Source organism: Hyperolius riggenbachi, chromosome 1 (genome assembly GCF_040937935.1).
Source record: "Hyperolius riggenbachi isolate aHypRig1 chromosome 1, aHypRig1.pri, whole genome shotgun sequence".
NCBI classification, from domain to species: Eukaryota; Metazoa; Chordata; class Amphibia; order Anura; family Hyperoliidae; genus Hyperolius; species Hyperolius riggenbachi.
This window is the reverse complement of record NC_090646.1, coordinates 326,552,113-326,579,321: the sequence shown is the minus strand read 5'-3', so window position 1 is coordinate 326,579,321 and position 27,209 is coordinate 326,552,113. Positions and strand designations below refer to the sequence as shown.

The window sequence follows — 27,209 nt, the reverse complement described above, 5'->3', positions numbered from 1 at the left end:
GAAAAAAAGGCCCTGGTACTTAAAATAAATAAATAAAAACTGTCATGCTATTTTTTTTTTTAAATCATATACAAGTGGTATAAGTGGTGAGGGTTAACGGTCTATCTTCAAAACAATGCCTGCAGCTTGGTTAGTTAACTCTAAAGAGCTGAATGACTTGAGGGCTGTGTCATCCAATATCATCTTTTATCGTAGGGTCTTAAGTTGTTAGGTTCCAAGCCCTATTTCTGCCCTCTGCAAATGTTTACATTTTCCTGATAATCTTTTTGTTTTTCCGTCCTTTTTTCTGCATTTTACATGGTATATAAGAATATAAAATACTGGCCAGGGATAGTGGAAACCTATCACAATTGCTGCTGGGAGAATACAGGTCTATTAATTCAACTCCACTCAATCACCTGAGAAAGGGCCAAAACCCGCTCTACCTGTCTACCTATCTGTCTATGACTTCTATCATATGTTCTCCAGTTACAGAGATGAGACCACTGGTATGTCAAGGGCAAAGTCAAACTGGCTGAGAGCATTCAACAAGGTGCAGATGCAGCTACAAGAGGTATGTGTAAAACCAAATTATGTTATAACACTACAGTTCTGCAGTATAAAGTTTTTGGGGGTTTTTTGTAGTGAAATATCAATTTGCATGGTGACCGGACAAACTTCAGTCTTCCATGTAATTCTGCTCACATTTTTCTTACCCTGTCTGATTTGCCTTCTCTGTCTTTCTTTTATTTGTATATACATATTTTTTGTTGTGTCATTTTGTGATTTTTTCCATTCAGAATGGCTCCCACTCTCCGCCCCCTCCCTGCTCACACTCTCTTCCCAAACAACATTTTGTTCCATGCAAAGATGCCCGAGATACCCATTTCAGGTAGGTGAATAGTGAGTGAATGCTGTGTCAAGAGTTTAGGCTTATAAAATTCAAGTTTTTAGTTCAGTTCAAAGACACATAAATATTCAACACATACTAATACCGGCATTGTCGTCTATATTTAAAGATGATATATGCAAATGATATAAATATAAAACAGCCACTTCTCCTCGATGACCCCCTACTTCCCGTTATCACCATCCTCTTCAAAATAAACAAACCAGCCATAAATAACACTTACCAGACTGATATCCAAATTAGAATATAAAACATGTTAGTTATGTAGCTATATTTCCCTTAGCGCTATTGAATATAATCCATTACAGGAATTTAGGAACATTTTATTTGATTATAAGAAAGCTACATGCATAAATGTCCATTTCTTTCTATCTTTACTATATCCTAGCCCAGCCACATCTCTAAGAGGTTCATAGTCATACTGTATACCCAGGACTTCCTTATTACACTCAACTAGAGTTATCCAGCTCCAGTCCTTGAGGGCTATAATTAGGTTACTCCCATTCATTAATTAAAGTTATATTAAAATTGTGTGAGGATCCGCACCCACAAGGACTGGAGTTGGACAACCTTGCTCCAAAACCTTCTAACTGAAATTAAATCTCAGAACCTGGAATTAATATATATATACACCCATACCCAATACCAGAGATTCTCTGTATAGCACAAAACTTCAGCAACTGTTTGCATACAAAATAATGTTGTGGATAGTCACGAGACATCCTTTACACCTTGTGGAGAGTTGCTTCTCTCAACACTCCAACATCCTCAATTCACCTATTCATGTGGCTATTAGTGCCGTACCGTGACCCTCAATGAAAAATAGTGGATGACGTGATAAAACTTGTGATAAAATTGTGTGAACCTTGACGACTGCAAGAAATAGTTAAACAAGCGCAAGTGGAGGCCAAATTTTGTTTTGTATCATTGAAATGAGAAGAATATCGGCACTTGCTGAGGTCCTACGAATACTGGTTGTGCCCAAGCATGCAACTAATTAAACTCCACTTTCTTAACCTGTGACATGCAATGATTGATGCCAATAAACCTACCATTGTGAGTGAGACAAGCAGCGGGTACTAAGCTTTTTACACTGGGGCAACTACAACAACCATTTCTAGTGTCTTGGATTGTAATTGAGCAGCCATTATTCCCCAAACCTTGCGCCGGAAATCCGCAGCACAGAGCGGTAACTCCGAGCTGGATCCATGGGAGGTGAGTAATGTGCATTGCTGCCACAGATCTATTTTGTGGTAGGATTTTTAGGGTTTAAAAACTTGTAAAAAAATTGCACCGCTTTTAGACAATAAAATGAAAAACATCATACCGCCAGGTAGGTTAAGCATTTGCGTAACTAAGCAGAACATGTCCCAAACAACATGATTAGGCACCATATTACCCCAAACATCATAATTATGCAATATATTCACCTAAACAACAGAATTTGTCCTCAAACATCATAATTATGCACAATGTCCCTATTCAAAATTAGGCAGCATATCCCCCAAACAACATAGTTAGACAACATACAGTATATATCCACAAACACCATAATTAAGCAGTGTCCTCCATACAAATTAGGCAACATGTACGCCAAACACAGAGACATTGTGTCCTCAATTATAATAAGGCACAATGTCCCCCAAAATGTAATTGGGTAGTGAGCCCCAAAATCATGAATGCTCAGTTGTGCTTGAGGTAAAAAAAAAATTTTTTACCATCCCCAACTTCCAGCTCATTAATGTCTTGCAGCCTTCCCATCTTCTACAGGAATCCTCCTGCATGTCTGGATGGCCAGTGTTGGATGGTGTGATTTTTATGTTTTCCATAGTTTCATTTTATTCCGCACTGTTTTTACTATTTATTTTATGTCATATTTATTTTTATTGACAACCCCTATTATTTTTCCTTTTGTGGCAATTTTAATATTGTATGGCAGGGTAACGAAATTCTATGTAAAAATTGTTACCACTGTTCTTTTGCTTCTACAGACTAAATGCTATGGATTTAGGAAACATTATATATAGAAGTGAAATGAAAACAGAAACGTGTTAAAGATGGAGTAAAGTGGGCCCATCACTGAAATTATGTTTCACTTTAATCTGTAGGATACTTATCAGTATTACAGAATCCCATTCCAATTCTCAGGTTTTAGGCTTATAGCCCTAATTCAATTTTCTTCTCATTTCTCTTTAGCATTTTCAGAGATGTTTTCATGCGTTATTCATGCCTTTTCAGTTACACTAGACTAAATCAAAAATATTATACTGCTTTTAGACCTTGTAAATACTATCCAAAACTAAAAAACAATTATGTTTTGGCCGGAGTTGAACCTTAAAGCCCCACTATAGGCACAGATGCCCTCCTAGGTAGGTGTAGGTACTTAATAAAGCTATGTATTATTTCCTACAGAAAAGCATTTGTCGTAACAAGTGCCAGTGATCTGTAGCAGTGATTTTGGGATGACTTTAACATTAATTCTCATTGGTTTGTAAAAGCATCTTGTGAGTAATCCCACAGTGGTGTAGTGGTTAACACTCTCACCTTGCAGCGCTGGCTCCCCGGCCAGAGCACTATCTGCAAAGAGTTTGTATGTTGTCTATGTGGGTTTCCTCCAGTCATTCCAGTTTCCTCCTACATGAATTGGCTTCCCTCTACATTAACCCTAGAATACAATACATACACTACATGATACATACATAGACATATGTCTATGATAGGAATTAGATTGTGAGCCACTCTGAGGGACAGTTAAGAGACTAGACAATATACTCTCTACAGTGCGGGGGAAGATGTTGGCGCTATGTAAATACTAAATAATAATAATAATCAAGGTGGATGAGTAATTTTTTGGCTCTCTGGGCATGCAAGATATAGTCTGGAGTACTTTCACCTCTTTGTAGTACTTGTAAATACAGTAGTGGACGGGTTATTTTTACGATTAACGGATTTCAGAAACACAAATCAGAATTTTGCAAAAAATAAAAAATAATATGTTTAATGAAAGTGGCTTACATTTAATTTAAAGTTGCCCTCATGTTGAGTTAAAGTTCATTGTTATCTCTTTCAGGCTAGAGGTGAAGGAAGTGGAGATACGTCAAAATCTCTTTGGTTTAAAGATGGGTATGTAAAAAAAGTCTCTTTTTCAAAACTAAACTAAACGATTTTCCAAATTGTTTGGGTACATGGATTTTGCAAATATTTATACATGGATACTGTCATGATCTCTCCTGTAGCATGTCCTGTTGGCTGCAGTTGAACTGCAACCAGGCAGTTCTGATTTTTTTGCATGCATTCAGTTGCATAGTTTTGATTGCATTCGCTATACATGTCATTGCCATCTGCAATCACTCTGCAGTTCAGAGCAGCTCAGGATGCTGTCATTAATCCACCTTTGGCTTGTTGCAGCTGAGCTGCAGCAAGACAGTGCTGAATTCCCTACATGCATATTGCTGCAAAATGTTGCATGCATTTGTAATGAGAGTCCTATCCATCTGCAATCAGCCTGCAGCCTCCAATCAGAGTAACACAGGATTAAGTAATTATCATTCAGCTGTGTTGGAATTTGTATGCCTGCTCTCATTGGATGATGTACATATAAAAGCCTCATCCTCCCTTGTCATCATAGCTTTCAGCTCTGCCATAGCTGGTTGCTGGGTCTCGTGTCGCAATGGTGATTTGCCTTGTGCTTCCTTGTGGACAGTTGCTGTTCCTGCGTGGGTTAACAGCAAAGTCCTTCCAGTTTTACGTGCCTGGACTCTGGCCGATCACTTTGGTAGTGATTGGCTGGCGCTCCTGCTAGTTCTGATTCTGTGGACGTTACTATAGCAGCGGTTGCTATTAGTTACGCTCCTTCTTGTTCTGTTTTGTTTGTGCCTGTGTGGATGTTCGCCATCGCTGCAGTAGAGATTAGATTGGCAAACATTCCTTCCTGTCTGTCTGTTTGTCTGTCCTTGTCCTATTCAGTGTGGTGGACAACAGAAGCTCAGAGCTGTGGTCGCTCTGAGCGATCATTGTGTCTCATTTATTGTGGTGGTTATCAGAAGCCCAGAGCTGAGTCTACTACTCCTGCTGTGATCTGTGTAGTCTCCTCCATAAGTGCATCCTGCACTATTTTCTGATATTATCCAGCCACATGTTTTCTTGCTTAGTTGACTTTGGTAGTACTCCTGTCTTCATGTCCTCAGTCTCTATACCTTGCACGCTGAAGTCCTGTGGGGTAACCGTAGTCAGGTAGGCACACTGTTCTCCATTCACTTGGGGGCTTGTCGTATAGGGGAAGAGCATGGTATTAGATTTGGGTATAGAGGCTGAAGGAAGGTGAGAGAACTACTTGACCTTACAGATACACACATACAGTACATATTTACAGGGTAGCATAAAGCCATATTATTATTTTTTGCGATTTTAAGAAAGAATAGTATGCATGCTAAAACCATAACCAGCAAGCAGGTTTTGACCCAGGCAAGGGTCACACATCAGAAAATCCACAGTGTTTTGCTGCATACCAAAAACGCATGAGGAAATGCATGTACAGTAATGCATTTTTTGGAGGGATATGTGATTCTGCATAGCATTTTTTAAAAAAAAGATACAACCTGCACTACTTTAAGAGGAACTGTCACGAAAATCTTAAAATTGAAAACACATACAAATAAGAATGGCAGGTACTTATCCGTTAGCCGGGCGCATCCTGCAGGTGGCGCTGTTGTTGCTAATTTCATTCATACTTACTTCACGTAGTAGTGTGTCAATGGAACCGCCGCAGGTGGCGCTAATTACATTTCTACGGAACGTAACAATACAGTGTTAATGTCAACTAATAGATTGTGTTTGAAGTGGCCGGAACTGTCACTTAATGGAATTAAAATGAAGGCAGCGGCAATGTAACAGATGAAGCCGCTGCCTTCGTCTGTTGTTCTTCTCCCCCTTTTCTGCCCTCTCTCAACTATAGAACACTGCCAGCTGGGGGGGGGGGGGGACACACACGGAAATGTAATTAGCGCCACCTGCGGCGGTTACATTCACACACTACTACGTGAAGTAAGTATGAATGAAATAAACAACAGCGCCACCTGCCAGATGCACCCGGCTAACGGATAAATACCGAATGACATTTCTTCCAGAGTAAAATGAGCAATAAATTACTTTTCTGTATTTTTAAAATGCACTTGGTGAATGGCAGTTGCTCCGTCCAACTGCCAAAATAGTGTGCAGCGAGCAGAGAGGCTGTGCAGCATCTTTGTTTAACCAGTTGAGGACTCAGCCTTTACCCCTCCTTAAGGACCAGCACTGTTTTTTACGATCTGTGCTGGGTGGGCTCTGCAGCCTCCAGCACAGATCAGGTTGCAGGCACCCCCCTTTTTTCTCCCCTATGCGGATGATATGCAGGGGGGGTCTGATCGCTCCTGCCTGCCTGGATGTTGCGGGGGGGGGGGCCTCAAAGCCCCCCTCCGCGGCGAAATTCCCCCCTCCCTCTCCTCCCTCTCACCCCTGGTGATCGGGGCTGCACAGGACGCTATCCGACCTGTACAGCCTGTGACAGGCTGTCATCTGTCACATGGCGGCGATCCCCAGCCGCTGATTGGCCGGGGATTGCCGATCTGCCTTACGGCGCTGCTGTAGCAGCAGCGCCGTTCAATGTAAACAAAGGAGACGAACGTCTCCTGCGTTTACATTTAGTCTGCGAGCCGCGATCAGCGGCTCGCAGGCTATTCACGGAGACCCGCTCCGTGATCTAACAGGAAACGGCCGCTCGCGAGCGGCCTTTCCTGACTAATTAGGGAGGCACCTGGCGACGCAGATGTGCGTCGCTGGTCCTCCAGCTACCACTTTGCCGCCGCACGGTATGAGTGTGCGGTCGGCAAGTGGTTAAATCTTTTTCAGGTAATGTCTTTATAAAGAATAAAGGCTATACTGAGAATCCCCCATGAAGAGATGGACTAACCCAAAACCTCTCGGTAATGTCAGATTTCTACTACCTACTGTAAGTGACAGCAACATAGAAGAAAAGTAATTTATGGGTCATCTTACTCTGGGAGAAAGTTACTTCTTATTTGTATGTGTTTTAAATTTTAATTTTTTCGCGAGAGTTCCTCTTTACTGCACAACGCATGTGTTTTTTCATTGAAATCAACAGCTAATGTAAGAAAACCTGTTAACCACTTGAGGACTCAGCCTTTACCCCCCCTTAAGGACCAGCGCTGTTTTTTCCATTCAGACCACTGCAGCTTTAACGGTTTATTGCTCGCTCATACAACCTACCACCTAAATGAATTTTGGCTCCTTTTCTTCTCACTAATACAGCTTTCTTTTGATGCTATTTGATTGCTGCTGAGAGTTTTAGTTTTTATTATATTCATCAAAAAAGACATGAATTTTGGCAAAAAAATGATTTTTTTAACTTTCTGTGCTGACATTTTTCAAATAAAGTAACATTTCTGTATACATGCAGCGCGAAACATGTGGACAAACATGTTTTTGATAAAAAAAAAAACATTCAGTGTATATTGATTGGTTTGGGTAAAAGTTATAGCGTTTACAAACTATGGTGCCAAAAGTGAATTTTCCCATGTTTAAGCATCTCTGACTTTCCTGACTACCTGTCATGTTTCATGAGGTGCTAAAATTCCAGGATAGTATAAATACCCCACAAATAACCCCATTTTGGAAAGAAGACATCCCAAAGTACTCACTAAGAGGCATGGTGAGTTTATAGAAGATTTTATTTTTTGTCACAAGTTAGTGGAAAATGACAGTTTGTCACAAAAAAAAAAAAAAAGTTTTCCATTTCTGCTAACTTGTAACAAAAAAAAATGAAATCTGCCATGGACTCAACATGCCCCTCAATGAATACCTTGAAGTGTCTATTTTTCAAAATGGGGTCATTTATGGGGTGTGTTTACTGTCCTGGCATTTTGGGGGGTGCGGAATTGTAAGCACCCCTGTAAAGCCTAAAGGTAGTCATTGCACTGTGGGCCCCTTAGCGCAGTTTGGCTGCAAAAAAGTGTCACCCATATGGTATCGCCATACTCGAGAGAAGTAGTACAATGTGTTTTGGGGTGTATTTGTACACATACCCATGCTGGGTGGGAGAAATATCTCTGTAAATGACAATTTTTTGATTTTTTTTTACACACAATTGTACATTTACAGAGTTATATCTCCCACTCAGCATGGGTATGTATAAAAATACACCCCAAAACACATTGTACTACTTCTCCTGAGTACGACGATACCACATGTGTGGCACTTTTTTGCACCCTAACTGTGCTAAGGGGCCCAAAGTCCAATGAGTACCTTTAGGATTTCACAGGTCATTTTGAGAAATTTGGTTTCAAGACTACTCCTCACGGTTTAGGGCCCCTAAAATGCCAGGGCAGTATAGGAACCCCACAAATGACCCCATTTTACAAAGAGGACACCCCAAGGTACTCAATTAGGAGTATGGTGAGTTCATAGAAGATTTTACTTTTTGTCACAAGTTAGCGGAAAATGATTTTTATTGGGTTTTTTTTACCAAGTGTCATTTTCCGCTAACTTGTGACAAAAACTAAAATCTTCTATGAACTCACCATACTCCTAACGGAATACCTTGGGGTGTCTTCTTTCTAGAATGGGGTCATTTGTGGGGTTCCTATACTGTCCTGGCATTTTAGGGGCCCTAAACCGTGAGGAGTAGTCTGGAAACGAAATTTCGCAAAATGACCTGTGAAATCCTAAAGGTACTCATTGGACTTTGGGCCCTTTAGCGCAGTTAGGGTGCAAAAAAGTGCCACACATGGGGTATCGTCGTACTCTGGAGAAGTAGTACAATGTGTTTTGGGGTGTATTTTTACACATACCCATGCTGGGTGGGAGAAATAACTCTGTAAATGGACAATTGTGTGTAAAAAAATCAAAAGATTGTCATTTACAGAGGTATTTCTCCCACCCAGCATGGGTATGTGTAAAAATACACCCCAAAACACATTATACTACTTCTCCCGAGTACGGCAATACCACATGTGTGGCACTTTTTTGCACCCTAACTGCTCTAAGGGGCCCAGAGTCCACTGAGTACCTTTATGATTTCACAGGTCATTTTGAGAAATTTGGTTTCAAGACTACTCCTCACGGTTTAGGGCCCCTAAAATGCCAGAACAGTATAGGAACCCGACAAATGACCCCATTTTAGAAAGAAGACACCCCAAGGTATTCCGTTAGGAGTATGGTGAGTTCATAGAAGATTTTATTTTTTGTCACAAGTTAGCGGAAAATGACACTTGGTAAAAAAAACCAATAAAAATCATTTTCCGCTAACTTGTGACAAAAAGTAAAATCTTCTATGAACTCACCATACTCCTAACTGAGTACCTTGGGGTGTCTTCTTTCTAAAATGGGGTCATTTGTGGGGTTCCTATACTGGTCTGGCATTTTAGGGGCCCTAAACCGTGAGGAGTAGTCTTGAAACCAAATGTTTCAAAATGACCTGTGAAATGCTAAAGGTACTCATTGGACTCTGGGCCCCTTAGCGCAGTTAGACTGCAAAAAAGGGCCACACATGTGGTATTGCCGTACTCGGGAGAAGTAGTACAATGTGTTTTGGGGTGTATTTTTACACATACCCATATTGGGTGGGAGAAATATCTCTGTAAATGACAATTTTTTGATTTCTTTACACACAATTGTCAATTTACAGAGATATTTCTCCCACCCAATATGGGTATGTGTAAAAATACACCCCAAAACACATTATACTACTTCTCCTGAGTACGGCGATACCACATGTGTGGCACTTTTTTGCACCCTAACTGCGCTAAGGGGCCCAGAGTCCACTGAGTACCTTTTAGCATTTCACAGGTCATTTTGAAACATTTGGTTTCAAGACTACTCCTCACGGTTTAGGGCCCCTAAAATGCCAGAGCAGTATAGGAACCCCACAAATGACCCCATTTTAGAAAGAAGACACCCCAAGGTACTCAATTAGGAGTATGGTGAGTTCATAGAAGATTTTACTTTTTGTCACAAGTTAGCGGAAAATGATTTTTATTGGGTTTTTTTACCAAGTGTCATTTTCCGCTAACTTGTGACAAAAAATAAAATCTTCTATGAACTCACCATACTCCTAATTGAGTACCTTGGGGTGTCCTCTTTGTAAAATGGGGTCATTTGTGGGGTTCCTATACTGCTCTGGCATTTTAGGGGCCCTAAACCGTGAGGAGTAGTCTTGAAACCAAATTTCTCAAAATGACCTGTGAAATCATAAAGGTACTCAGTGGACTCTGGGCCCCTTAGCGCAGTTAGGGTGCAAAAAAGTGCCACACATGTGGTATCGCCGTACTCAGGAGAAGTAGTACAATGTGTTTTGGGGTGTATTTTTACACATACCCATATTGGGTGGGAGAAATATCTCTGTAAATGGACAATTGTGTGTAAAGAAATCAAAAAATTGTCATTTACAGAGATATTTCTCCCACCCAGCATGGGTATGTGTAAAAATACACCCCAAAACACATTGTACTACTTCTCCCGAATACGGCGATACCACATGTGTGGCACTTTTTTGCACCCTAACTGCGCTAAGGGGCCCAGAGTCCAATGAGTACCGTTACCATTTCACAGGTCATTTTGAGAAATTTGGTTTCAAGACTACTCCTCACGGTTTAGGGCCCCTAAAATGCCAGAGCAGTATAGGAACCCGACAAATGACCCCATTTTAGAAAGAAGATACCCCAAGGTATTCCGTTAGGAGTATGGTGAGTTCATAGAAGTTTTTATTTTTTGTCACAAGTTAGCGGAAAATGACACTTGGTAAAAAAAACCAATAAAAATCATTTTCCGCTAACTTGTGACAAAAAGTAAAATCTTCTATGAACTCACCATACTCCTAATTGAGTACCTTGGGGTGTCTTCTTTCTAAAATGGGGTCATTTGTGGGGTTCCTATACTGCTCTGGCATTTTAGGGGCCCTAAACCGTGAGGAGTAGTCTTGAAACCAAATTTCTCAAAATGACCTGTGAAATGCTAACGGTACTCATTGGACTCTGGGCCCCTTAGTGCAGTTAGGGTGCAAAAAAGTGCCACACATGTGGTATTGCCGTACTCGGGAGAAGTAGTACAATGTGTTTTGGGGTGTATTTTTACACATACCCATATTGGGTGGGAGAAATATCTCTGTAAATGGACAATTGTGTGTAAAAAAAATCAAAAAATTGCCATTTACAGAGTGATTTCTTCTACCCATCATGGGTATGTGTAAAAATACACCCTAAAACACATTGGTCTACTTCTCCCGGGTACGGCGATAGCACGTGTGGCACTTTTTTTGCAGCCTAACTGCGCTAAGGGGCCCCAACGTGCAAAGACTACCTTTGGGCTTTACAGGGGTGCTCACAATTTAGCCCCCCCCCCCACATGACAGGACAGTTAACAAACCCCACAAATGACCCCATTTTAAAAATAAGACACCACAAATTATTCCATGAGGGGCATGGTGAGTTTATAAAAAAAATATTTTTTGTCACAAGTTAGCAAAAAAGGATACTTTGTGAAAAAAAACAAAAAAAAAAACAATTTATGCTAACTTGTGACAAAAAACAAAATCTTCTATGAACTCACCATGCACCTCATGGAATACTTTGGGGTGTCCTCTTTCCAAAATGGGGTCATTTGTGGGGTCTGTCCTGGCATTTTAGGGCCTCTGCAATCATTACATATATGGCCAGTATTTCTGCTATACTCCTTATATTGGGCATACAGGTAGTGCATTCTGGGCTGAAAGGAAAAATGAACGGCAAACATCCCTTCATTCACATCGATCAATGTGGATGAACAAATATCTGCCAAAAAATGTGAAACAAAAAGAAAAGAAAGAGGGACATAGGAGCTGCCACCCCAAAAATCCAAACCCACCAGCTCGTATGCCCAGGCAAACCTGATTTATTCATCCACATCGATCGATGTGAATGGAGAAATCATTGCTTGAGTTCTTTTTTGATACAAAGTGCTTGCCAAAGCATATGAATCCCCAACACCGCTCCTCGGCCCATATGCCTCAGCAAACGTATCTTTTTTACTGTGGAGGAGAAATCTCGTCCTACAGCGCTGCATGCACCGATTTTGTGTAACCTGACAGACGCGCAATGCTTCTGTCAGGATGCACCATCAGTGCTGCAGCTGATTGGTCGGTCGGTCGGTCTGGATAGAAAAAAGAGAGAAGAAAAACGAAAAAAACAAAACAAAAAGGAGGGGAAGGCGTCCGCCTGGACATAGGAGCTGCCACCCCAAAAATCCAAACCCACCAGCTCGTATGCCCAGGCAATCCTGATTTATTCATCCACATTGATCGATGTGAATGGAGAAATCATTGCTTGAGTTCTTTTTTGATACAAAGTGCTTGCCAAAGCATATGAATCCCCAACACCACACCTTGGCCCATATGCCTCGGCAAACGTATCTTTTTTACTGTGGAGGAGAAATCTCGTCCTACAGCGCTGCATGCACCGATTTTGTGTAACCTGACAGAAGCGCAATGCTTCTGTCAGGATGCATCATCAGTGCTGCAGCTGATTGGTCGGTTGGAAAAAAAGAGAGAAGAAAAAAAAAAAAAAAAAAAAAAAAAGCAAGCAAGCAGCAAAGCACTTCAATAACATTAACTTTTTAAACTTTATTAAATATGTTCAAACCAAACAATAACATTGGTAACCAAATATGAACTTTTTTGCTTACCTGTTTTTTTTTTTTTTGTTTTTTTTACCTGCGAGCTGAGGATAAACTTCTCCTCCCCCATGGGTCAATGTGCAAAGTGCAAATCGCACAGATATGTGGCGAAGTACATTATGCATTCTGTCCCAAGTGAAAGGAGAGGTTTCTGGCAGGCCAGTGTATTTGGATCTCTCAAAACCTGATGTTTGGGTTCACACTGCATACTGGCCTATCCAGTCGGTCGAGCCCGCCGCACCGTCTCGCCCAAAATAGATCTTCAGGGAATACCACAAGAGTAGCATTCGGCCAAGTAATTAACTGCGTCGCCGTAGACTAACATGACTTCCGGGCCGACCCAAATTGCCGCAGAAGCCACGCAGTAACGTAGGCATGCACTAGCGTTAAGTCAAGCACTTCCGGCGTAGGGGGGGACCGCAAAGTGTGACTTTTGCTAGGCAATTTGCCCTAACGCATCGCGCCAGTGTGAAATAGCACTGAGAGACCCTTGTGTGCCTACTGCTGTGTCTGTAGTTCCCTAGGTTCTAAAAGTGTGCCTTCTCGTGGTACCTCTCATAACACTCCCCTAGGCATAGGCCAGGCTGGTCAGGACAGCGGGGACAGTAAACGGGGGAGTCACGCCTTATTCTAGCCTTGCTGCAGATACGACATCTTTTTCTGGGGTTGCGTTGAGTTGGGGTACTGGGAATCGGGTAGGCGTAATGCCTTCCATGCAGCCGGCTAGTTGCATTTGGGGGTTGGGCTCTGGCACCTTCTGGATAGAGGAGTGCCGAAACAATGTCTTCCTGGAATTGAAGGAAAGATCCAGTTCTCCCAGCCTTACTGTAGAGAACAAAGCTGTTGTACATCGCCAATTGAATTAAATACACAGACACTTTCTTATACCAGCGTCTGGTTTTCCGGGAAATTAAATAGGGCCCTAACATCTGGTCATTGAAGTCCACCCCTCCCATGTTGGCATTATAGCTGTGGACGGCGAGGGGCTTTTCAATGACCTCTGTTGCCCGTGTAATTTGTACTGTCGTGTCTGTGTGAATGGTAGACAGAAGGTAAACGTCCCTCTTGTCCTTCCATTTCACCGAGAGCAAGTCATCGGTACACAAGGCGGCCCTCTCCCCCCGTTGAAGTCTGGTGTTAACGAGCCGTTGGGGGAAGCCCCGGCGACTAGGCCGCACGGTGCCACAGCATCGGATTCCTTCTAACTTTAAGTGCTGAAAGAGGGCAACACTTGTGTAAAAGTTGTCCACATAAAGATGGTACCCCTTCTGGAACAAGGGTGACACCAAGTCCCACACAATCTTTCCACTGCTCCCCAGGTAGTCAGGACATCCGACCGGCTCCAATTTTGAGTCTTTTCCCTCATAGACCCTAAAACGAGATGTATAGCCTGTGGCCCTATCACAGAGCTTATACAGTTTCACCCCATACTGGGCGCGCTTGCTTGGGATGTACTGTTTGATGCCAAGGCGCCCGGTAAAATGTACGAGGGACTTATCTACACAGATGTTCTGTTCAGGGGTATAAGCATCTGCAAATGTGGATGACAGGTGGTCTATGAGGGGCCGAATTTTGTGGAGCCGGTCATAAGCTGGGTGGTCTCTTTCATGACAGGTGTCGTTGTCATTGAAATGCAGGAAGCGCAGGATGATCTCAAATCGCGTCCTGGACATGGCAGCAGAGAACACGGGCATGTTATGTATTTGGCGTGTAGACCAATAAGAGCGCAATACATTTTTTTTGGTAATACCCATGTTGAGGAGAAGGCCCAAAAAAATTTTCAGTTCGGAAACTTGGAGTGGTTTCCACTGAAAAGGCTGGGCGTGGCAGCTTGTCGGATTGGCAGTTATAAATTGTGTGGCATAACGGTTGGTCTCAGCCACAATTAAGTCAAGGAGATCCTGGGTGAGGAACAGTTCAAAAAAGTCTAGGGCCGATCCTAGTTCAACTGTCTCCACCTGGACTCCAGACTGGGCGGTGAAAGGGGGCAGTACGGGTGCGGCGGGATCAGGGGAATGCCAATCAGGGTTTGCCAGCACCTCTGGAAAACCAATGGGAGTACGGGCCCGTCTACTTGGTGGCTGTGAATCGGGTCTTAATTCACGTACCACCGAACCAGTTTCTACTTCCGGGCTGGTGTTCGCCACTTCACCAGGGTCTTCTACGGAAGTACTGGTGTTGAGAGGTCCAGGAGATGCTGCGCTGCTGGTGCATGCCTCACCAAGAAAAATCAGATCAACGCCAGCATCACTCTGCTGCCCATGAGACTGATCTTCCGCCACCTGCAGTCCAGTGACATGGGGTGTGGTACGCCTGGCTCTAGCCGGGACCTCAACTTCGTCATCGGAACTATCGGTCAGAGAGCCACTGCTGTCTACAGGATCGTACTCTGAACCAGAAGATTCGTCGAATAAGTCGACCCAATCATCCTCATCCGACTGGTCCATGTACCTGTAGATGTCTTCATTGGAAAACCTCTTTTTTGCCATGGTGGCCTGCTAAATTTAGGAGGTATTCCTCTGAGACTACCCAGGAAAAAGAGCACCTACCTAGCGAAATGGAGTACTTGAGAGGTAGAAAGCTGTGGTCACTGAGTTTTGATTAAAAAAAAAATCAAAACTGCTGTTTACAGTGCCACAGCTAGTGTACAGTGTTTTTTGCAGTGATCAGAAAAAATAAATTTCTGTCACTGCGGTGGGGCGGGCTGAACGCAGTGCAGGCGAACGATCAGGTCTGATCGGGCAAACACTGCGTTTTTTTGTGGATCCTAGTGACCCTAATATAGATCTGACTGTGATCACTAATGATCACTTACAGATACTATATAGTACCAATGCTGATTAGCGACAGTGATGACGCTAATTAGTGACTGTGGTGCAGTGGGCTGAGCACTAACTGACACTAACAACCCTTTTGCCTAGCTAACTGGCCTAACTGTTACCACTAGTGATACTAAAAAAGTGACAGTTTTCACTGATCACTGTTTTTAGATCACTAGGATAGTGACGGTGAGGGGGGGGTTGGGGTTGGGGGATCAGAGAGCAATCACAAATAATCAAAAACAATCACGAGGCAATTACAACACAATTACAGCAATCTGCGCAATCAAAGCCAATCAAGGAGCAATTGAATCCAATAACACGACAATCAAAAACCAATTACGTGACAATCGAAGCCAATCACACGACAATCGATGCTAATCACAGGGCAATCGAGACACAGGGCAAAACAGCCAATCAGAGGGCAATTGGCACAATCAAAACCAATCAGGGCAATTGAAGCCAATCACATGACAATCGAAAACCAATTACGTGACAATCGAAGCCAATCACACGACAATCGATGCTAATCACAGGGCAATTGAGACAATCGAGACACAGGGCAAAACAGCCAATCAGAGGGCAATTGGCACAATCAAAACCAATCAGGGCAATTGAAGCCAATCACACGACAATTGAAAACCAATTACGTGACAATCGAAGCCAATCACACGACAATCGATGCCAATCACAGTACAATTGAGACAATTGTAGCCAAACAAAGCACAATCAAGCCTTACAGACAGGAGATAAGATACACAATGGCAGGGGGGAGAATATACGCAAGCAATGCACTAGTAAGGTGTGGGGAGGATCTGAGGGGGTGGGTGATCAGAAGCCCCTAAGGGGTAATTGGGGGTCTGATCTGATGGATAGGAGTGACAGGTGGTGACAAGGGGTGATAGATGGGTTATTGACGGGTGATAAGTGGGTGTTTACAGCAGGGAAAAACAGATGCAAACAATGGACTGCTGATGTGATCAGGGGGGGGGGGGGGTCTCGGGGGGATCTGAAAGGGTGGGTGGGTGATCAGAAGCCCCGGGGCAGTTGGAGGTCTGATCTGATGTGGGGCAGTGACAGGTGGTGACAAGGGATGATTGACAGGTGACTGATAGGTGATTGACAGCTGATCAGTGGGCGATTACAGGGAGATAGATAGTATAAAGGGGGGGGGGTCAGGGGTGGGGGAGATCTGAAGGGGTGGGTGGGTGATCAGATACCCCTAAGGGGTAGTTGGGGGTCTAATCTGATGGATGGGAGTGACAGGTGTTGACAGGGGGTGATAGATGGGTTATTGATGGGTGATAAGTGGGTTTTTACAGGGAAAAAAAGATGTAAACAATGGACTGCTGATGTGATCAGGGGGGGGTCTCGGGGGGATCTGAAAGGGTGGGTGGGTGATCAGAAGTCCCTAAGGGGCAGTGGGGGGTCTGATCTGATGTGGGGCAGTGGCAGGTGGTGACAAGAGATGATTGACAGGTGACTGATAGGTGATTGACAGTTGATCAGTGGGCTATTAGAGGGAGATAGAGATATGCAGTATACAGGGGGGGAGGGAGATCTGAAGGGGTGGGGGGTGATCAGATAACCCTAAGGGGTAGTTGGGGGTCTGATCTGATTGATTAGAGTGACAGGTGGTGTCAGGGATTGATTGATGGGTGATATGGAGGGTGGTTGGGTCTAAGCTGCGTGCTGCAGGGGTGTACAGGGGGGGGTCTGATGGGTGCTGCGGGTGATCGGGGGGTCTGTGGGGCTCCTAAAGAGTGTGGTGCGTTCACTCACTGTGCCTGCTCTCCTCGCCGGTGGTCGATCGCTAAGTGTGACCACCAGCGGGGAGGCAGGCAGTATAATACAGTTTGTTAGGTAAACAAACTGTATTATACGATTTCAAGTGGCTAATTTGAAAAGTTACAACCCGCCGGCGCTGCGGATTGGCCGGCGGGTTGTAGTCACAAGGGGGCGGCACCACGTGACACAGCGATCGCGCGGCTCCCGCCGCGCGATCGCTGATTAATCACCGAGAACCTGGCGACGCACATGTGCGTGGCTGGTCCTCCAGGAGCCACTTTGACGACGCGCGTTATGAGTGCGCGGACGGCAAGTGGTTAATACACACCCCTGGACACAAAATGGTGTGGCAAAATGCTTGCATCTGAGATTGCTACAGAAACCAGTGGGATCCCTCCCTTAGAGCCTTTTTTTTTTTTTTTTTATAGAGCCTTTTTTCACTGCACAGCTGTATCGCAAAATCGCAAATTGCTAGTGATTTTTAATTCGCTAGGGTTGCTACTTTATCATAGAAATCATGAGAAGTATTTTCCACTATAGTGATTCGATTTGAAAATCTCAATTGCTTTCTGGAGTGATTTTAAGAGGGATAATGCAAAGCAAATAAAAAATCGCAATCATATACAAAATTAATGAAAAATCGCAATTGCTGGCGTTTGAGATTTGTGATTGCGATTGCTAGTGGAAAAGGGCCCTTACAGTATTTATTAAAAAATGCCAACAAAAAGCCTCACTCGACCCTTGCTTGCCATATTTTCCATAGACCAATATAGAGATATGCATATTTATTGGTTTGTATTACATTTTTAAAGTACATAGATAGATAAATACATAGATAGATAGATAGATAGATAGATAGATAGATAGATAGATAGATAGATAGATAGATAGATAGATAGATAGATAGATAGATAGATAGACACTGCTTAAAAAAAATAAAGGGAACACAACAAAAGGACATCCTAGATCTGAATTAATGAAATATTCTTATTAAATACTTCATTCTTTACACAGTTGAATGTGCTGCCAACAAAATCACATAAAAATTATCAATGTGTAATGGATTGCGGAGACACCGCCGCGCGGTCTGACAGCGAGGCGGCTGGAGCCACGTTCAGACCGGCGATTTCTCCGCAGCAGCAGCGTGCCTGTTTTGTCTGAGCCTAGTAGTGCACACAGATGGAGAGCTACGCGCGTGCGCGCTAACAGTCAAGCCCTTTATGCCAATAGGAAAGGGATCAGCTGATCTGGACGCTGAATGGGACTGGGCGGCGCTGAGGAGCGCTCTACTATATATACTTCTTCCCTGTCAGTTGCCGGTTGTCTGACGTTGCAAATGCTTACGTGTTAGCACTCAGACCATAGTCAGATCTTTCAGTGTGGTTGAACCAGGTGGACCTGGGAATCCACACTTAGCCAGATTACTGTGTTATTATTGTGTTATACTCCAGACTAGTTCCAGGGTGTTGAGACCACGGACCTCACACCCAAGACTAGGGATACTGTGTTATTATTGTGTTATACTCCAGACTAGTTCCAGGGTGTTGAGACCATGGACCTCACACCCAAGACTAGGGATACTGTGTTATTATTGTGTTATACTCAAGACTAGTTCCAGGGTGTTGAGACCACGGACCTCACACCCAAGACTAGGGATACTGTGTTATTATTGTGTTATACTCCAGACTAGTTCCAGGGTGTTGAGACCACGGACCTCACACCCAAGACTAGGGATACTGTGTTATTATTGTGTTATACTCCAGACTAGTTCCAGGGTGTTGAGACCATGGACCTCACACCCAAGACTAGGGATACTGTGTTATTATTGTGTTATACTCAAGACTAGTTCCAGGGTGTTGAGACCACGGACCTCACACCCAAGACTAGGGATACTGTGTTATTATTGTGTTATACTCCAGACTAGTTCCAGGGTGTTGAGACCACGGACCTCACACCCAAGACTAGGGATACTGTGTTATTATTGTGTTATACTCAAGACTAGTTCCAGGGTGTTGAGACCACGGACCTCACACCCAAGACTAGGGATACTGTGTTATTATTGTGTTATACTCCAGACTAGTTCCAGGGTGTTGAGACCACGGACCTCACACCCAAGACTAGGGACACTGTGTTATTATTGTGTTATACTCAAGACTAGTTCCAGGGTGTTGAGACCACGGACCTCACACCCAAGACTAGGGATACTGTGTTATTATTGTGTTATACTCCAGACTAGTTCCAGGGTGTTGAGACCACGGACCTCACACCCAAGACTAGGGATACTGTGTTATTATTGTGTTATACTCAAGACTAGTTCCAGGGTGTTGAGACCACGGACCTCACACCCAAGACTAGGGATACTGTGTTATTATTGTGTTATACTCCAGACTAGTTCCAGGGTGTTGAGACCACGGACCTCACACCCAAGACTAGGGATACTGTGTCATTGCTGTGTTATTCTTAGACCAGTTCCTGGGTGTTGAGAACACGGACCTCACACTCTAGACTAGGCCTATGCTTGATATCTGTTATGACCTATTGCTTTCCTGACCCTCCTTCTGCTCTCTAATTCGGTACCTACGCATATCTGATTACTTGTTGCCAACCCTGCCTGTCCCTGGTTACTGTATCAGTCTTCTGTCTTTGTACCTTATCTGCTCGTGTGTTACCGACCTGGCCTGGCCGACCTCTCTTACTGTCTGCAGAGACTCCCTGTCTCTTAAAGGGACCTCTCCGCAATCCAGTCAGGGACTCCATCTCTTAGGTGTCCTTTGACTGCAGTAGAGTCTGATTCCCAGCAGTCAGGGGATCACTGGCTCATATACTGTCACATCAAACACTTACACTTTGTCAGGTGTCCAGAGGTTAGTTATACTTGTATTATCGGTGATTCTGCAGATCATCAATAATCAGGTATATATCTGTATTCTTGGTAATACTGCAGATCACCAATAATCAGATTCTCTCTGTGTGCCGACACCGATCATTACAGAACGGCAGACCTGAAAAACAAAATGGACGCACTTAACAGCCGTCTTGATACACTCACCACCTCGGTGGAAAATTTCATCAGAGTGCTAGACGGTCAGCAGGCCCAGATCTCTGCTCTATCTGCGTCTTTACAGGTCCTTCAGACGGCTGTAAATTCAGTGCGATCTCCTCCAGTTACAGACTTACGTATGTCTGTACCCGAAAGGTTTTCTGGTCATAGATCTGATTTTCAGAATTTTAAGACTCGTATAATGTCGTATTTTGAACTAAGACCTAATTTGTCAGGAACAGAGGCACAGAGAATTACATTTATTAAGACCCTGTTGTCAGGAGATGTTCAAACTTGGGCATATAGCCTTCAGACAGGGCACGAGGCGCTGACGTCAGTAGAGGATTTTTTTAAGTCCATGGCCATAATTTATGACGATCCGGACATTGCCTCTACTGCTGAGCGGAAGCTAAAAACCTTGCGTCAAGGCAAGGATCCAGTAGAAGTCTATGCAGCTGAATTCAGAAAGTGGTCTATGTCAGCTAGGTGGGGGGCTTTTGAACTGTTAGATTGTTTTTTATCAGGGTTGTCAGACGCAGTCTCAGAGTTGATGTTGGGACACCCTGAACCAAAAACTATTGATGAGGCAATCTCTTTAGCAGTACGGGTTGATCGCCGTTTACGGTATCAGAAGCAAACCCGTGGTAAGAACATGGTCAGATATGTCTCTTACGCCTCTCCTCTACCCGTCTCACCTCCGCCAGAACCAATGCAAATTGGTCAGTTCAGGTTGACACGGATGGAGAGGAATCGCAGAAAAACAGAACAACTCTGTTTATACTGTGCAGAGGAGGGTCATAGAGTGCAGAATTGCCCCAAGAAGTCGGGAAACGCTGCCGCCTAGGTGTAGTCAGAGGTAATACCCTAGGCACGCAGTCTTTACCTCTAAACAACAATCGTTTGCTCCTTCCTTGTTCCGTCACATGGAAGGGTCAGACTGTTACCACTGAAGCTTTCATTGACTCTGGTTCAGCGGCTAACTTTATAGATTACGAGTTTGCAAAAAAATTGGGAATTCCTATACTCCCATTGGACCAACCGATTTTGGTCACTGCTGTAGATGACTCTCCTCTGCAGAGTAGACATCCTTTGTCCCGTACTCCAAATTTAAGATTCAGTGTTGGGGTACTGCATGAGGAGGATCTGCAATTTCTGGTCTTGCGGATGGCAACCTCCACCATCATTCTTGGCATGCCCTGTTTACAACTTCACTCCCCTCAGATAGACTGGGTTTCAGGTCAGCTAACGAGCTGGTCGTCCCATTGTTATCATCATTGTTTAGCGAAAGTAACCATGGGTAATACCAACATTCAGGTTGAAGGTGTGCCAAAACAATACGCAGAATTTGCTGTCGTTTTCTGTCCCAAGTCAGCAGACAAACTTCCTCCCCACCGTACCTTTGATTGTCCCATTGATTTGAGATCTGGTTGTATGCCTCCCAGGGGTCACCTCTATAATTTGTCCGGGCTTGAGAAACTAGCTATGCAGGAATACATCAGAGAAAACTTGGCTAAAGGGTTCATCCGCCCCTCCCGTTCACCAGCAGGGGCAGGATTCTTTTTTGTAAAGAAGAAAGATGGAGGCCTTCGTCCTTGCATTGACTATAGAGGCCTAAACAAGATCACGGTGAAAAATCGTTACCCTTTACCTTTAATTGACGATCTGTTCACCCAGGTGACCAACAACGCCAAGAGCTTCTCAAAGCTAGATCTGAGAGGGGCATACAATCTGGTGCATATCAGAGATGGTGACGAATGGAAGACAGCCTTTAACACACCCAATGGGCATTACGAGTACCTAGTGATGCCCTTCGGGTTGTGTAATGCCCCGGCTGTCTTCCAGGAGTTAATTAACGAAGTATTCAGGGAAGTGCTGGGGAAGTTTGTTCTAGTCTATCTGGACGATATACTGATCTTTTCGTCCAATCTTTCTGAACATCGCAGACATGTTAGATTTGTGCTAGAAAAGTTAAGACAGAATCAGCTTTACGCCAAACTGGAGAAATGCCTCTTCGAAGTAACCTCGGTTGCCTTCTTGGGGTACATTATCTCCACCTCTGGTCTCTCAATGGATCCAGGAAGGTTTCCGCTGTCCTGGAGTGGCCTCAGCCTGTTGGACTGAAGGCACTCCAGAGATTTCTGGGCTTTGCCAACTACTACAGAAGGTTCATAAAGGGGTACTCTACCATCATCTCGCCCCTCACCAGTCTCACCAACAAAGGGGCTGATACTCATCACTGGTCAACTGAAGCTCATACGGCTTTTTCCACACTAAAAAACTGTTCTGTTCAGCACCTATACTGAGACATGTTGATGTCACCTTTCCCTTTATTGTGGAGGTTGATGCTTCAGAGGTGGGGGTAGGAGCTGTATTGTCTCAGAGGTCGGGTTTGCAGGGCAAACTCCACCCATGTGCCTAGTTTACCCGTAGATTTTCACCCACAGAGAAAAACTACGACATAGGCAATCGGGAGCTTTTGGCCATCAAGTTAGCCTTTGAGGAATGGCGACACTGGTTAGAAGGTGCAGAACACACTATCACAGTTTATACAGATCATAAGAATCTGGAGTACATAGAGGGTGCTAAGAGACTTAGTCCCTGCCAGGCCAGGTGGTCCCTCTTCTTTGCAAGATTCAGATTTGTAATTACGTATACCCCTGGTAGTAAGAACATCAAAGCCGATGCCTTATCCAGGTGTTTTGAACCTGAGACAGTACAGCCCTCAGCCCCTGAGACCATCCTACCTCAGAAGGTAGTTCTGGCAGCCACTGAGACCGGGAGGGATTGGACGGTCACTCTGAGTCCTTTCCAACAGGATGTTCCAGAGGGAAAGCCTGATGGTGTCATGTTTGTGCCACTGCCTTTCCGGTTACAACTCTTGCAACTGTTCCATTCTCACAAGAATGCTGGTCATCCCGGGGCCACCCGAACTCAGGATTTGTTGGCCAGATGTGCATGGTGGCCTACACTAGCAACAGATTGTAAGGAATTTGTAAGAGAGTGTGCAGTGTGTGCAAGGAGTAAACCCTCTCGTCAGGCCCCTGTTGGCACCTTACAGCCTTTGCCAGTCCCGAGTGAACCATGGACCCATGTCTCCATGGATTTTGTGGGTGAGCTCCCTCGGTCTGAGGGCAAGACGGTCATTTGGGTGGTAGTGGACAGATTCAGTAAGATGGCTCATTTTGTCCCTTTGAAAGGACTCCCCTCGGCCCAGGAATTGGCTGATCTCTTCATCCAGCACATTTTCCGGCTGCATGGCATTCCGGAGAATGTAGTGTCAGATCGGGGAGTCCATTTTGTTTCAAAGTTTTGGAAGGCCTTCTGCCATCATTTAGACATGGATCTTGCATTTTCATTAGGCTACCACCCACAGACCAATGGCCAGACCGAGAGAGTTAACCAGTCTCTGGAACAATTCCTCAGGTGTTATGTTGCAGATGCGCAATCTGATTGGGTAACATTTTTGCCATTTGCGGAATTTGCGCACAACAACCTGAAAAGCGCCTCTTCTGGATTTTCCCCATTTCAGGTAGTGTCAGGAAGATCACCTAAGTTTACTCCTTTGCCAGTCGCATCTACACCGTTTCCAGCTCTGGAAGATTGTCAGAGGGCTCTAAAGGAGATTTGGGGAATGGTTAAGAGGAACCTGGGGAAAGCTTTTCAAGCCCAGAAAAGACAGGCAGATAAAAGACGGTATGTGGAATGGAGGTTCTCTCCAGGAGATTTGGTCTGGGTGTCCACTCGACATTTGGCCTTGAAACAACTGTCACCCAAACTGGGCCCTAGATTTATAGGACCATTTCCAGTGGCCAAGAAAATCAATAATGTCACTTACGCGATTGATCTCCCAGCCGGTATGAGAGGTGTGAGATCATTCCATGTGTCTCTTTTGAAGCCAGCAGTGCACGTGGATTCCTCCCCCCCCCCGTGTTAGTGGATGATCAAACAGAGTATGAAATTGAAAAGATCCTGGACTCTCGCTTAGTGCAGAACTCGGTGCAGTATCTGGTCCACTGGAAGGGATATGGCATAGAGGAAAGATCTTGGGTGCCATATTCCCGCATGCATGCGGAGGAATTAAAAAAGGAGTTTCATGACTTACATCCCATCCTGGGAAGCCTGGTGGGAAGTGTGCGGAGTCCACTCCTTGGGGGGGGGGGGGGGTACTGTAATGGATTGCGGAGACACTGCCGCGCGGTCTGACAGCGAGGCGGCTGGAGCCGCGTTCAAACCGGCGGTTTCTCCGCAGCAGCGTGCGCCTGTTTTGTCTGAGCCTAGTAGTGCACACAGATGGAGAGCTACGCGCGCGCGCGCGCTAACAGGCACGTGTTAGCACTCAGACCATAGTCAGATCCTTCAGTGTGTTTGAACCAGGTGGACCTGGGAATCCACACTTAGCCAGATTACTGTGTTATTATTGTGTTATACTCCAGACTAGTTCCAGGGTGTTGAGACCACGGACCTCACACCCAAGACTAGGGATACTGTGTTATTATTGTGTTATACTCAAGACTAGTTCCAGGGTGTTGAGACCACGGACCTCACACCCAAGACTAGGCATACTGTGTTATTATTGTGTTATACTCCAGACTAGTTCCAGGGTGTTGAGACCACGGACCTTACACCCAAGACTAGGGATACTGTGTCATTGCTGTGTTATTCTTAGACCAGTTCCTGAGTGTTGATAACACGGACCTCACACTCTAGACTAGGCCTATGCTTGATATCTGTTATGACCTATTGCTTTCCTGACCCTCCTTCTGCTCTCTGATTCGGTACCTACGCATATCTGATTACTTGTTGCCAACCCTGCCTGTCCCTGGTTACTGTATCAGTCTTCTGTCTTTGTACCTTATCTGCTCGTGTGTGCCGACCTCTCTTACTGTCTGCAGAGACTCCCTGTCTCTTAAAGGGACCTCTCCGCAATCCAGACAGGGACTCCATCTCTTAGGTGTCCTTTGACTGCAGTAGAGTCTGATTCCCAGCAGTCAGGGAATCACTGGCTCGTATACTGTCACATCAAACACTTACACTTTGTCAGGTGTCCAGAGGTTAGTTATACTTGTATTATCGGTGATTCTGCAGATCATCAATAATCAGGTATATATCTGTATTCTTGGTGAAACTGCAGATCACCAATAATCAGATTCTCTCTGTGTGCCAACACCGATCATTACACAATGGAAATCAAATTTATCAACCCTTGGATGTTTGGATTTGGAGCCGCACTCAAAATTAAATTGGCAAAAACACTGCAGGCTGATCCAACTTTGAAGTAATGTCCATAAAAAAGACAAACTGAGGCCCAGTAGTGTATGTGGCCTACACGTGCCTGTATGACCTCCCTACAACGCCTGGGCATTTTCCTGATGAGATTTTGGATGGTCTCCTGAGGGATCTCCTCCCAGACCTGGACTAAAGCATCCACTAACTCCTGGACAGTCTGTGGTGCTATGTAACATTGGTGGATGGAGTGAGACATGATATCCCAGATGTCCTCAATTGAATTCAAGTCTGGGGAACGGGCGGGCCAAGTGATAGCATCAATGCCTTCATCTTGCAGGAACTGCTGAAGCACTACAGCCATATTAGGTCTAGCATTGTCTTGCATTAGGAGGAACCCAGGGCCAACCGCACCAGCATTTGGTCTCACAAGGGGTCTGAGGATCTTATCTCGGTGCCTAATGTCAGTCAAGCTACCTCTGGTGAGCACATGGAGGGCTGTGCGCCCCCCCCCCCCCCCCCAAAGACATGCTACTCCAAACCATTACGGACCCACTGCCAAACCAGCCATGCCGCAGGATGTTGCAGGCAGCAGAACATTCTCCATGGAGGCTCCAGTCACTGTCACGTCTCTAATATGTGCTTAGTGTGAACCTGCTTTCATCGGTGTAGAGCACAGGACGCCAGTGGTGAATTTGCCAATCTTGGTGTTCTCTAGCAAATGCCAAACATCCTGCACGGTGTTGGGCTGTGAGCACAATCCCCACCTGTGGACGTTGGGCCCTCATACCACCCTCATGGAGTCTGTTTTTGACAGTTTGAGCAAACACATGGCACATTTGTGACCCACTGGAGGTCATTTTGCAGGGCTCTGGCAGTGCTCCTCCTGTTCCTCCTTGCACAAAGAAGGAGGTAGCGGTCCTGCTGCTGGGTTGTTGCCCTCCTACAGACTCCTCCACGTCTCCTGTTGTACAGGCCTGCCTCCTGGTAGCACCTCCATGCTCTGGACACTGTGCTGACAGACAAAGCAAACCTTCTTGCCGCAGCTCACATTGAGGTTCCATCCTGGATGAGCCACTTGTGTGGGTTGTAGACTCTGTCTGACGCTACCACTAGAGTGAAAGCATTGCCAGCATTCAAAAATAACTAAAACATCAGCCAGAAGTCATAGGAACTCAGAAGTGGTCTGTGGTCATCACCTGCAAAACCTCTCCTTTATTGGGGATTTCTTGCTAATTGCCAATCATTTCCACCTGCTGTCTATTCCATTTGCACAACAAAAGTGAAATTGATTGTCAATCAGTGTTGCTACCTAAATGGACATTTTTATTTCACAGAAGTGTGATTGACTTGGAGTTACATTGTGTTGTTTAAGTGTTCCCTTTATTTTGTTGCACAGTATATATATACAGTATAATCAGTGTACATAATAGTGTTTCAACATAATTTAGTGTTCTGTGTGTTATTGCCTTCTACCCTTTCTTACTGTCAGGCCTGCTGGAGGTCTCATAATTATTGATAGTATGCCGGACATACGAAAGAGAAAACCTATACCTCTGGTCAGCGACTTGGTGAGTTTCAGCTACACCTGCTTCAAAACATTATACTTGCCTTTAAAAATTCACTAACATTTTTTTACTATTTATTTCATGCTGCATTAAAAAGGCAATGGTAATTAACATTAATTACTTTGTTATCATTTGTTTGTTATATTTTGTTTGTTATTTATATACCTTATCTATACATTTCA

The 27,209-nt window shown here is 44.4% G+C and overlaps 1 protein-coding gene across 13 annotated transcripts in view; it reads left to right on the top strand.

The window, feature by feature from the left end:
• The window catches only part of UNC13A (unc-13 homolog A), a 384,964-nt gene that overhangs the window by 187,282 nt on the left and 170,473 nt on the right, over positions 1–27,209 (top strand). For all 13 annotated transcript variants that reach the window (XM_068233882.1, XM_068233881.1, XM_068233874.1 and 10 more), the window contains 3 exons: positions 469–553; positions 3,960–4,012; positions 26,952–27,030. In XM_068233882.1, coding sequence (XP_068089983.1) covers positions 469–553; positions 3,960–4,012; positions 26,952–27,030 — 217 coding nt within the window. The remainder of the gene's footprint in view (positions 1–468; positions 554–3,959; positions 4,013–26,951; positions 27,031–27,209) is intronic.